Genomic DNA, 13044 nt, shown 5'->3' with positions numbered 1-13044 from the left:
TAATGGGTTAATGTTGGACTTGTGGGCTTGGGCAGCATTGGGTTGGGATGTTTTCGTGATGCACATTTTCTTTGCATAAAACTTCCTCTTATACATGAGTTGCTGTGGATTTGTTTCTCCAAAGTACCTAGACTAATACACATTTTAAAAAACAAAAACAATTTAAAAAATCATTTAAAAGTACACATAAGACTAAATTAGAGTAGTTTCCCACCAATGAGAGAAGACATTGTTTGCGGCAATTTAGTCCGGGCAGGGGTATTCATCTGGATCAGGGGTCAAACGGCAGGGAATTTCTTTTTTTTGTTGTTTCACTATTAATTTCTACCGATTTGGCGCCTCTTACTGAATTCATGGAATGGCAGCACATGCCAGGTGGTTTTTTGTCTTGTTTTTAACAATGGTTTGGGTGATGAAAGTTTACAGAGCAAACTCGTTTTCCGTTCAGCCATTTATACACATTTTGTTTTGCAATGTTAATGTGATAGTTAAGTGTACTGTGCTAACCTGGTCAATAGGAACATGTGGGGTTAATCAGGTGGCAGAGCTAAGAGATAAACAGCTCTTGATGTGTCATTTCCCCGATGGCTAGTGATGGGTTTTTATTTGCTTATTTACCAATTGTATATGTTCTTTGGAGAAAATGCCTATTTGTGTTTGGTCCATTTAAAAATTCATTTTTTGTTGCAAGTGTTCTTGTGAGGGTGTTCTTCAAGTGAGGGTGGTGCCGTGGTTAAATGCTCGCCTGCTAACTGAAAGGTCAGCGGTTTGAACCCACCAGATGCGCTGAAGGAGAAAGCTGAGGCAGTCTGCATCAGTGAAAATCCACAGCCGTGGAAACCCTGTGGGGCAATTCTACTCAGTCCTGAGTTGAAATTGAGTTGATGGCGACTGCTCCCTGTGTGTTTTCAAGTTCCTCCCAGCCCCCTTTACTTGTTACTGTGGTCTGGGTTAAAGTGTATAAAGAGAAAGTTTACAGAGCAAGTTAGTTTCCACGCTTTTGATTTCTTGACACGGGTTGTGATCCCACAATGCACCAGCGCTCTTCCCACCTCTTCCTTGTTTCCTGTTTCCATTGCTCCTTGTTTTTTTTGTTTTAAACATATTCTAGATAAAAATTCCTCATCATACATTCCAAAACCGCCTACATTCCCTCCCATTTGATGGGCTACCTTCGAACAGTCTTTATGGTATCATTTGAAGCACCGGCATTTTTCCGTGCGACGATGTCCAGTGTCCTCTAGCCTATTGTGCTTTTGTTGTTCTACCGAATAAACAAACAGCGGTCTGACTCAAGGCCATGCAGGTGTACACCCATCTCTTCTTCTGAGAGTTGTATGTTGCACTCTTTCACATTTGGATCTTTGATCCATGTTGAGTTAATTTTTGTATATGCTGTAGGGTACGACTCAAACACCATTAGTTTGCATCAACCCATGGAGTGGTTGTGTGGCCTGTGTATCGGAAAAACTAGTCCTTCTTCAGTTAGTTGACTTGTCGGTTTTACCATCAGTTGACTGTAATTTTGAGACATTATTTCTGGATTTTTGATCCTATTCCATTAGAGCATTTGTCCGTCTGTACATGACTGTGGTTACAGAGTGGACCAGACAGCAAGGTCAGCCTTGGATCCCACCAGCTGCCCTCCGGGAGGAAGAGGCTTTCTGCGCTGGTAAAGACTGACAGCCTCAGGATCCCAAAGGCATTCTCTGTTCCTTACAAAGGGTCGTTGTGAGTTAGTGTTGTGAGTCAGTCGACTTGATAGCAGGAAGCTGGGTTTGGTTTGGGAAGCCTTTTATTGCCTCGATAACTGTAACTTTGTATGCAGTTTAGCCCCCCTCTCCCCCATTTCATGGCTCCACCTTGATCTTTGGATCTTGTACTTACTAGGTCAACACCCTATGCTGCGGCATGTTTGAGAGCTCTCTGTCCCTTCGGGAGTTTAACGTCCCTGGAGACTTTGGGGAGGACTTCTTGACCCACCCACTCCTCAGTGCTGTGTTCCACAGGGGCACCGGGACTCCTGGCAGGAGCTAAAGGGTCCACTGCTGGATGGGCCAGTGAGTGATAGAAGCCACAGGGAGAGCTCTGGGACACGACCCCGGGCCTGGAGGAACACAGGGACCCTGCGAAGGAGGAGGACGCAGAATTTACAAGAGTTCGCTGAATGAACATGTGCTTTGAAATCATTTAGAATTTTAAAATTCCGATCTTGATCCCATTTCAAGGCATTCTGATAGCAGGGAATCAGTCTTGATGTTCCCCCCAGCTGGAATGACCTTTGTGAGCCCCTGCACTTCCCTGAGCCTCAGCTTCCTCATCTATAAAATGGGGATGCCCCACCCCCCATTATAGACAAGGCCCGGGAGGGGTCTGGCATGGAGCAAGAGCTCAATAAACAGTCATTGCCACCATTACCTCCTTCAAACACAAGTCTCAGGAGACTGTAGCAGGGCAGGGGTGGTTCAAATTCACCAACTGGCTTTCAGTTTTTAGTGCTTAATGCTAGGCAGGCGATTGGGGTTTGAACGAGGACAACCATGCAGACAGCAGTTCGCACAGACCCTCACTGCCCTGTGCACATGATTCTCGTAGGTTTCCAGTGTGTCTTTCCTAGAGGAAGGCCCACTCCCCAAGCTGGACCAATTTCCCTCATTTCTCCAGTTCTCGAATAGTCACCACCAGCTCCCACTGATGGCGGCCTGATGGCATGACCGAAATGCACTGCCACCACATGTCTGAGCGGAGCTCAACCCCCTCAGCCTCTGGGGCGGACTTTCTAGGTAAGGAAGCACAGGGCTTACCTAGAGCCGCTGCATGTACAGGTACTTCTCAGGCTGCTGGAGGTACAAGGCAAACTTTGTGGACTGTCCCCAAACGTGAGGGAAGCCTGGTGATGTTGTGGGCTGTGCTGGGCTGCTAGCCCAAAGGTCAGCAGTTCTAACCCACAGACTGATGCGAGGGAAAGAGACGAGGCTGTCCAGCCATGAGACTCTGACCAGCCATCCAATGCCCCGTTTCGTGCCATCAGCCTGTAGCTCTGTGAGTCGGAAGAGGGCCTGGCTAGCATTGGACCTATGGCCTGGGCTGGGTTGCCATCCTGATGTAAAGCTGCTTAATAAAAAGTACTTTCTCGTACATAGACAAGTGCCGTTTGTCTAGACAACCAGGCCTAACAGTGGTGAAGTGGATTAGGCTGCTAGCTAAAAGATGGGTGGTTCAAACCCACCTGCAGCAGAAAGGTAAGGCAGTTTGCTCCTGTACAGGTTTACAGCCTGGGACAGCCTAGGGAGCAGTTCAATAGGTTCGCCATGAGTTGTAACCAACTCAACAGCAGAGGTGGCTTCTTTTGGGTGACCCTAATGCAAGTCACGGCGACCTGGGTCCTGGGCCAGGGCCAGATGTGGCCCACCTCCTCTGCCGTGGGCCCTGGCCTCTCCCCTCCCACCCTCCCGAGTCAAACCGAACCAGGAGCCACCTTGGACACGGCGGAGGGCGGAGGGTTAGGTTTATTAGACTCCAGTGCTTTATACAGAGATGATCCACGTTTGTGCTTCAATACTGCCCAACACTGAGATTCGGAGTTTCAAGGTAAACAAGTGTCAAGACAACTAGCTTTTTCTTAAATATCCTTTTGTTAAATTATTTTTATATAAATAACAGAGAAAGGAAAACCAACATGTCTACCCAACAAGGGCCTGACGCATGAGCATCGTTTGGGCACTGGGAGGGAACAAAACAGGCAGGTGACAGGTCAGAAACGGAATCAGTGCAGGAACCTACAGTTCTGTTCTGGGGAAATAAGGTATCTTACGGGGGAGAAGACACCTGAAAACTAATGTGAGTGCCAAAAAGGAGGTGGTGGTGGTGGTGGTGGTGGTGGTGGGGAGAACACCACACTGCATCTAAGGGGGCAGGGTGTCTTCAGGGGGAAGTCGGGATTGAGCTAGCATACACCACATTTGCAACAACGTCACGAGACAGTAATCTGCACACGGTCTGCGGAGTTCAAGGGCAGAGAGGGACGGGTGGGGACATTTGTTTGTGACGTCCACTGTCGGTATAGTTCACGACCGCAGCAGCAGCAGCAGAACTAGTGTGCTCACTACCGGAGAGCTGCTACGTCTGGAGGTTAGCCAGGCGGGCACCCTGCGTTTGCGTCTCTAAGATTTTGCTTGAGAGCTATGTGTTACAGAGCTAAATTTTTACACAGAGCATACAGTGATCCTTTTCTCTGATAAGCCCAGGGACATAGGACCTCCACACGACACAAAATAAAGTGACAGAAAGTTTCTTAAACGGAGGATAATCTGACAGGAGCTGCTTGCTGGGTAGGGAGTGACTGAATACATCCAAGGGACCCTTCTGGTGGTTTGGGGTCTCAGGGCGAGAACTCCTTTCTACAGGCAAGGGCCCTCTGCCCAGGGGCCTCCCGAGCCCACTCTATTGCAGTCGTCCCCTGCCCCTGGAGCTGTAGCCAGCTGCCCCACTCTGAAAAGGTGCCCTGTTAAGGTAAGGCCGCGGCCGGGAGTCCACTCACTGACGCTGGGAGGTTCCGCTTCACTTGTTCGGGCACCATGACTCCAGTGGATCCGAGGGTGACTTGCTGCAGGGCCACGGGCCAGGGAGAGTGCGTGACCTGACACCCAGCACCCGTGCTCGGCCACACCACCCATAACACGAGTCCCTGTGAAAGGTCAAAGCTCTCTTCCACCTCTAACCTCCCAAGACATCACTGAGCTTATCTGAGTGACAGCAGGCGCCGAGGGGCAGGGACAGGAGGAAGATAACAGGTGAACGCTCATTTGAAATACTCCCAGAACACAGACACCTCTATTCCCAGCAGCGACAGGAACAACCCCAGAGAAGGTTTTCACAACACCCGGAGGTCTACCACTCCACTCCAGCAGTTACGCCTGTCGGAGAGGGCGATGGACCAGGGGCCAGAGTCACGCGTGATAAGGAGGAGGCATCCACTCATTCCAAACGGAGTTCCCAAACCACTCCGGCAGCGCCTCACTTGCACACAAATTTCTCTGTCTGAGATACATACAGAAGATACTCTTTTTAAGAAACACAACGCATTATTTCCTTTCGTTTCAAACAAGAAGAGGGCATCCTCAAACACCAGAAGGCGGTGCGGGCGTGCAGAGCTGCGAGGGAGGGGGAAGCAGTAACGTTAGGGGTGCGAGGGGGCCGTGGAGCGCGATGGGAGGAGGCTGCATTGCACAGAGGGGCAGCTTAGTATTTTTTTTAACTGCTTATTTCTTCATCTGTTTTGTTCAGTTTCTTCAGCGTGTCCAGCAGTTTCTGTGGAGTGAGAATGTGCGTGGATCCTGTGGGAGGCAGAAAAGAGAGTGAGCTTGGGGGTGCTCGGTCCAAATCGTCTTTTGGTCGCTTCCAGATCCCAGACCTGCAGCCCTGCCTCCCCCACCCGGGTCTAGGTCTAGTGGACGAAGGGGCTGGGGCCTGGGCGCTCTGTCCAGAGAGGCCGAGAGAGGCCAAGGGGAGACTTAGGGATTGTGGGTGGACCACACACATCCCCAGTTTAGGCACAGAGGGAAGAGCAGGGCTCAGTGCCATCAGCCAGGTGACAAGGCAGTCCCACTGCCAATCCTCCCTGGAACCTTGACGTGAAGCCAGGGAGAGAATTCCCCACAAATCTAGTGGGAGAAACGCTCGGGACTGGGGCCGAGGCTGCTAAGGGGTGTGTATGTGGAGAGAATGGTGCCCGGGAGGGAGGACGTGGGGAGGCAGCATGCCCTGGGGTGGCTGCTGACTGCAAGTGCCGTGGTGGGTGGGACCTCAGGTGAGATAGGGAGAGGGTTGGGGGTACCTGAGGCCTTACCTTGCAGAGACCGCACATTGTAAGAGATCACAAATGCTTGCAAAAAGTTAAGCTAATGGAATTTGATAGATTTCTACTGCAAAAACAGAAGGTTAAAAAAACAACAACAAAGAAAACAAATGAAGGCCTTTTTCATAAGGAGAAAGAGAGGGACGTCTAGGAAGTGCAGTAAACAAAGGGTGCATGGACCGTGTGGTCTGGACATGGACCGTCAAACAGAACAGTGACCGGTGGCGTGTGAGCATGAGGACCGCTCGCATGCGCGTCAAAGAAAGCTCCTGGTGGGGGGGACGAACTGAACAAAAGAGATCCGTACTTGAAAATGTGCCTCCCCGATCCTGGGTGAGGGAGCGGGCCTTCTTGGGGAGGGCCAAGGACCGCCGGATGCCAGATTTCCACCCCAGGGCGGGCACAAGAACGCTCTGGCCGACTTGTTTGGTACGATCCCAACACCAGGGTCCCTATGCCTCTGACCGCTACTTGCTCAGCTGACCCGTGACTGAGGGACTGCGGGCGTGGGACCAGAGGCATGTACGTTAACTTTTCTGGTCAGTCCAGGTGAGACAGAAAACTTGCTGTGCCCTCCTTAGGCTGAGGGGCTCTGCCCAGAGCCCCGCTTTCTGCGTCTAAGCCGCAGCCACCGGCCCCTGCTCTGAGAGGAACCCGTCCTGGCTGCTTCCCAGGAGGCACCTTATCAAGGGACTGGGGCTCTCAGCAGGGAGTCGTCTCCCCAGAGGCACTCAGCTTTCCCCCAGTGGCTGCTTTGGCTGCTGGGCGAAGTCCACCAGAGGCTGACTTGGTGGCTCTTCTCCTGGGAGACCAGCCACTGCAGACACACCCGGGCATCGTCCTTCTCACTCACGAGCCGGCCGCTAGTGACCCAGTGCCCTACAAGACCTACAAGAGGTCAAAGGGTGCTCTACTGGAAGAGACCTGGGAACAGGGCACCACTGCCAGAAGACAGGTCTTCCGAATCGCATCTCAGCCCTGCAGGAGCGCCCACACACTGGACAGCTGCCTCTGGACGCACAGCACCCTTAGAGGTTGCGAGAACGAGTTCAAGGGCGGGGAAAACCACTTTGCACGCCCACCTGCCCTCCTGGGTTCCTGGAAGCCAGAAGGTAGACTCGGGCAACATGCCATGCCAAAAGGGCTTCCTCCGGTCAGGTGCCCATCCTCAGAGAGCTCCTAGATGCTAAATGGAGGCGAGGGACTCCACGCGCTAGACTTTTCTATCATCTGATCACTGATCGCTGGCTGGTCTCGGTCTTGACTGAAAAGAGTGTTGGGGACAATCGGCAAGGCCTCCAAGTTCCTGGGCCTCAGCTTACCTGCTCTCGTTAAATGACATGGCCAGCCGGTGTGAATCCAGATCACCTGGAAGCCAACTCTTGCCGTCAGATAATCTACTAGTCTAACAGCAGTAGGGCCAGGCTTTTTCATTGTTAGAAGCACAAAGATCCACTTTCTGAAGCTGTTTTCCTTTGGCGCCTGTAGGGGCTGGGCCTCCAGCACAGAGCAGCAAGGAAGCTCTGCTACTGTGGGGGGGAGTGGGCTCATCCTGTTCTGCATAACTCAAAGACAGCGAAATGGGAACAGCGGTGGTAGTTAGATAATCGTTTGTCCATTGGAGAGGATTCAGAGTCTAGCCGGTCAATCAGGTCATAGCCACTGAGGCCCCCGTGCGGGCATGGCCTTCTGAGGATTGTAGGAACTCTTGTCTTCCTCCCTGGAGGCGGGAGACCCACTTGCTTTCTGCTCATTCTCTGGGAGACATTGCAGCTGACAAGACACATGGAACTACGCTAGTGCCCTGAGCTGGAGAAGCCACGTGGAGACCCCTGTCAGCACTGATGCTTACAACGCTTCCCCCCCCACTGGCCTGTGATCTTCCTGCATTTGGCGTCATTGCATGTGCTTCCTGAGTCTGAAGAGGACTTTATAGATTGGTATCAGACACATGGGCTAATATCAGACTTATGGACTTGGCTGGGATGCGTTCTTAATGTTCAATTGCTCTTGTATATAAAGCTCTTTCCTACACACGTGTGCCTATGAATTTGTTTTTCTAGTCTACCCAGACTGACACAACAGCAGTCATCAAAAACCAGGCTGACGCCTATCTGAAGGGCTGTGGCCGCGCTCTCAAAGGTGTGGCAACCTCTGGCAGGCAGAATCCTTCCTACCTCGATCACTCACTCAAAGCCATCAGTGGATGCCGGCTCAAGCAACCCTATGGGGCAGTGGAACTCCCCTGTGAGTTTCTCAGTGCGCAACTGCTTATGGGCGTAGAAAACCTCATCTTTCCCCTCGGAGTGACTGGTGGTTTTAAACTGCTGACCCTGTGGATCACAGGCCAATGTGTAATCACTAAGCCACCAGGGCTACTCATTTATAGGATCTTACAATCAAAAGTTTTTACAGCCTAGCCAGTCTAGAGCTTGGCTGAAACAGATCGATTGACTCAGAAAACCCAAGGGGCACATATATTTAAGAGCAGCCCAGACAATCGGGGGGTCAGCTGGTCCCAGACCACGGAGCTGACCCACTCTCAGTTCACAAAGCCCACAGGGGACAAAGTTTACTCGGCGGTTGGTGACAGAGCCAGGTCTTAAAGGTATGCCTCTGGTCTCCCAACTCGGGGCACCCTACTCCCTCCTGGTCCTGGGCGGGGATGTGCAGTGGACCCTTAAATTGGAACAGCCAGACAGTGGGCAGGCTCCACGTGCAAATTCAAGTTTCACCAAAAAAAACGAAATGTAACCTGACCTCAGTCTGGGATCAAGCAAAATGCTTAACATAAACCAACACGGGCTTCTTCCTGGTGATGAGTGTGGTGTTACACTCCAGCCTTGGATTCCTCCTTCATCTGCCTGTGTCGGCCTCTTGGGTGGGTCTCTAACGATAAACCTGGTCAACATAAATCAGAGCGCCCCAGTGGCCGTGTGGGTCAGGCAGTGGTGGATTGAACCCTCCAGCCGTTCCCGGAGAGGATGAGGCGTCTGCTTCTCTAAAGGTCTACGGCATAACTCAAAGACGGCGAAATGGCGGTGGTAGTTAGATAATCGTTTGTCCATTGGAGAGGATTCAGAGTCTAGCCTGTCAATCAGGTCATAGCCAATGAGGCCTCCGTGTGGGCATGGCCTTCTGAGGATTCTGGGAACTCCTGTCTTCCTCCCTGGAGGCGGGAGACACACTCACTCTCTGCTCACTCTCTGGACATTGCAGCTGACAAGACACATGGAACTACACTTGTGCCCTGAGCTGGAGAAGCCACGTGGCACCCTGCTTCACCCTGCAGGGATTCTATGGGTGGCCGTAGGCTTGGTGTCTCTTTGGCTTCTTATCAAGCTCCCTGAGAAGTGAAAATGCAATCCAAAGGTTCTACTTCCTAGGAATCATGAACTGGGGGGGATGGGGAAGGGGGTACAGTGAGCACGTGGACTTCCACTGTCCCTGCCGGCTCGGGAAGGTGCGTGCACGGCTCACTCAGCACAGCACAGGGCCGAGCTGGAAGATGCCCGTGAAAAGGGAAGTCATCGCAGAGACTGGTGTTTAGGCTCCATCTCTCCCCACTCTCTTCTTCCTGGGTGACCTGGAACCTCACCTGTTTCCTGACCTCGCTGGCCTTACGGGCTTGCTGTCTTGCCTTTTCTTAACTGGATCCTCGCAAGTCCAACACTACCAGCAGGCCATTTTAGACCCCACGCATGTACACCAGTCTCTCTGGTCTGTCCCTGCTGATGGCAGTGCAGCCCCCCTCTCGCTCCATCGAGTACAGAACAATGGAAAACACGGCCAGGGACAGACTTCCGAAGCTGGGGCTCTAGAATGAACCCACACGGGCGGCCTGCACAGGGCCTGCCGTCCTGACAGGGACCTGCCATTGTTAGCGTTTCTCCTGAACGCAGGCTGCTCTTGCAGCCTTAAAATACTTCTGGGTACAAATGCCATCCGCCTACCTGCCATCTGCACTCAGAAGCAGACGATGCTGAAGAACAACTTCTCAAGGATGCTTTTACCAACAACTGTTCCTTATCTACCACCCACTCGCCTTGGTGTCTAGGGGGAGGGGAGCCAGGGCAGGTGAGAGCCCTCGCCTAGGCCACCCCCAGCCCCACTCCCCTGGATGACAATGACTTGCTTTTCCTTACCTCTGCCCAGGAGGGAGAAGAGGAGAGAAACAGACTCCCCTCCACTGCCTTCTCTTTAGAACAAGCCCAGCCCCCTTCACTTAAACCAGCAGGACCACTGCCCTGAGGCTCGTCCGAAAGCGAAAGCGAGTGGGTGGGGGGGACTCCATGGTTTGAGTCACACCACACGTTTGCATTACTGTGTTACAAACATCTGCATTACAGGCTGGCAGAGCTTGGCCTCTCTGCCCTCCAGACACTGTGGCCTGGGAGGTGGCACTGGCCTACTGTCACACTGGGGGCCGTGGCCGAGCTGGAGGCAAGCCCAGGCTTCCTGGCTCAAAGCCCAAGTGTCCCTCTGTGTGACTCAGCAGGCCACGGCCTGGCCTGGCCCGGGCGAAAGGGCCCAGGGGCTCCTCGTGTTGTGGTGACCTTGTTCAGCACCAGCCGCCGTTTAACCCCCGAGAGGAGGTTCCCAACACATAGGATGGAAAGAGAGAAGGAACGAGGAAAGAAGGGACAGGCAGCGGGCTCCTGGTACCGAGCACCGGGGAGATGCACAAACTGGGTGGCGCGTTGAGAGCAGACTTCTCCTGACAGGCTCTAGCTCTCACCGAGAGACTGCCGTGGGAATCGATGGCGGTAACTCTTGGAAGGCCCTCACAGGAGGGTTACAATCCAAGCCATTCCGAGGGCTAACAGCCAAACATGTGCAGGGTTCTTCCCCAACGACATGGTGGCTTGTGACCCAGTCACACCTTCGACACCGTCCCAAGACAGGCATCCTCACACCTGCACTACCACTGACTGCAAGTCTCCGCTTAGGCCCTGACTGAGCGGCAGAGGCAGCCCCCTGCCAGCTGACTTCCCAACCAGGCGCCAATGGGCATCTATGGATTTCTGTCTTCTTGGACTTGACCATCCCTGAACACCCACTGGTCTCAAGGTCCCACACCACCACGGCCAGGATGCTACATGTGCCCTATGCGGTGCCCGCGAATCCAAGGCTGGTGGGCATGGGCCCGGGACGTCCTCCCGAGGACTGTGCTCAGGGGTTACTGTTTTCCCCGTGGAACCCAGTGGGTTGCAGCTGTCTGGCCGAGCAGCGGGGAACCCAAGGCACGAGGGAGCCGGCAAGTCGGAGGGAGCCCAGAGAGTTCAGGCGGGGTTTGCTAAGGCAGCACCGGACACATTTTCAATCGGCGTGAAGAACCGCAAGCATTGTCTCATTAGAAAGGAAATCAAACAATAAATAAACTAAAAAGGCGGGGAGGAAATCATAGGAGAGAGTGACCGAGTAATCAAAGAAAACCCTTCAGAGCGGAAGGGTTTCTTTTCTGTGACAAAGCTGCTTTTACTTTTTACTTTGTGTCTTTGGCTCTCACTCCATTGTTGGAGCCTGATCCTCAAAAGATACCCTAGCGGACTCCCTGAAGTCGGGGTGTCTCAGGTCCATGAGAAATTTGGTGGGAGTGAGAATGTGAGTAGAACCTGTGAGAGAACAGAGGCCAGCTGACTGCGTGAACAAAGGTACGTGACAGGAGCATGCCAACGCAGGCCTACATTTTGCACAGCCAGCCAGGTATGAGGAAGCGAGGTGCATGCAACACACACACACACACACATACACAGGCAGCACAGAGGGCATGCAGGAGGAGATGAGGGCACACAGTGGACGCCGGCTGTCCATGCGAGGCCTCTCTGTCCGTCAATCTGCACGGGCAACTTTATTACGCTTCTCCCACCCCCCGTGTCTACCTCCCGAGGGGGAACCTCAAATCAGGCCCAGAGATAAAGAGGGGCCATTTGGACCCCAAAGCCTCGCGGTGACAGCGTCTGTCCAGGAGAGCCATGCAGCGGCTCAGAATTACCCAGGCGCGTTCATGCAACATGTGTGAGCAGGAAGCAGAGCTTTATCCTGGGCCTCCGTGACAAGAGGGAACACTGGACACGAGGAGGAGTGGGGACCCGATGGGGGAAGCTTCCGGAGGTCTGGCCGGGGAAGCGGAGGGATGTACAATCTCCCCACTGGACCGTGGCTGCCGCGCCAGGCCGTCCTGATGTGTCCAGGGCTGGTCTGCAGAAGCTGTGGGCTCTGATTGGGGCAGGGGCGGGCGGGCACTCTATCTACCCCAAACTGACACTTCTTCCTGAGCTGATCACTGTGCCCATGACCATGATCAATGGCGGACACCCACTGTGAGAGAGGGAGGGAGGGGTTGACAGAGGTGTCCCCAGCTGGGGCAGCCCAGCACCTTCCCTTTGCTGCAGTTTATGTGAAAATGGCGTGTGGCGCAGTTTAGACCCTGGGAGTTCTTTCCTCTCTGGGGGCGGAGCGCCCCTCTTCCTAAGAGGGATGAAGGGGCCCCTCCCTGACTCAGCATGAGCACATGCCCACTGAGGGAGTGAGAGCCAGGGCAATGGGCAGTGCCTGGCCAACTCGGCAGACGCCGAGCACCTCCGGCCAGCCAATGTCAAAAAGCACCCAGGGCAGGTTTACCTATTAAAGCTCTGAAGACAAAAATAAATGGGAGGAAATTAAAAAAAAAATTCCTTCCTGCACGAAACTGCTCCTAGGAGTTGCCTCCTGTCTTTTGGAAAACTGCAGAAGGGGCAGGGCAGACTTAGAGCGCGGCAGGAAGTGGTCAGCGGACCCTGCACAGAGTCCAGCAGTCAGGCGATACGCCGTGGGCCCCATCTAGTGTCACACCGGGCCTGTCCATCTCCAAACGATAGGCGCTGGAGGCTAGCCGTGCGGGGCACGTGTGCTGAATATCTCTGGACACAAGACCCAGTGCAGGAAGTTGACAAATGCCATGAAGGCCAGCCCCCAAGGCTCTGAGTGGTTATGATTGACACCGCTTTGTGGAAACTGCAGCTCAGAGGGGTGACGTCGCTTGGCCGTGGCGGGGCAGGAGTGTCAGCCTGGGCCTGGTGGACTCTGAGCTGGGGCTCTGGCACACCTCGGGGTGCTGCTTCTCGACCAGAGACTGGCGGCAGCAGACATTAGGGAGGAACCCTGCGTCTGCCGTCCATACTGATCTAGAGACCACACTGTGCGGG

General features: G+C 53.5%; 1 protein-coding gene across 3 annotated transcripts in view; it reads right to left on the bottom strand.

Annotated features, from left to right (window-relative positions):
- Positions 1-3491: 3491 nt before the first annotated feature.
- STXBP1 (syntaxin binding protein 1) overlaps positions 3492-13044 on the bottom strand; it is a 35926-nt gene continuing 26373 nt past the window's right edge. The window contains exons 18-19 of one of the 3 annotated variants that reach the window (XM_045288503.1): positions 11340-11472; positions 5257-5336 (exon numbers count right to left, since the gene is read on the bottom strand). In XM_045288503.1, the coding sequence (XP_045144438.1) occupies positions 11363-11472 (110 nt within the window). In that variant the 3' untranslated portion in view covers positions 5257-5336; positions 11340-11362. Of the gene's footprint in view, positions 5337-11339; positions 11473-13044 lie in introns of all 3 variants that reach the window. The other 2 variants (XM_004713300.4, XM_045288504.1) reach the window with 2 other exon arrangements.

Source organism: Echinops telfairi, unplaced genomic scaffold, assembly GCF_000313985.2.
Source record: "Echinops telfairi isolate 266 unplaced genomic scaffold, ASM31398v2 ScPeMD7_22;HRSCAF=79, whole genome shotgun sequence".
In the NCBI taxonomy this organism is placed as follows: Eukaryota; Metazoa; Chordata; class Mammalia; order Afrosoricida; family Tenrecidae; genus Echinops; species Echinops telfairi.
The sequence above is the reverse complement of the archived record's forward strand: the minus strand, read 5'-3'. Positions and strand labels throughout refer to the sequence as shown.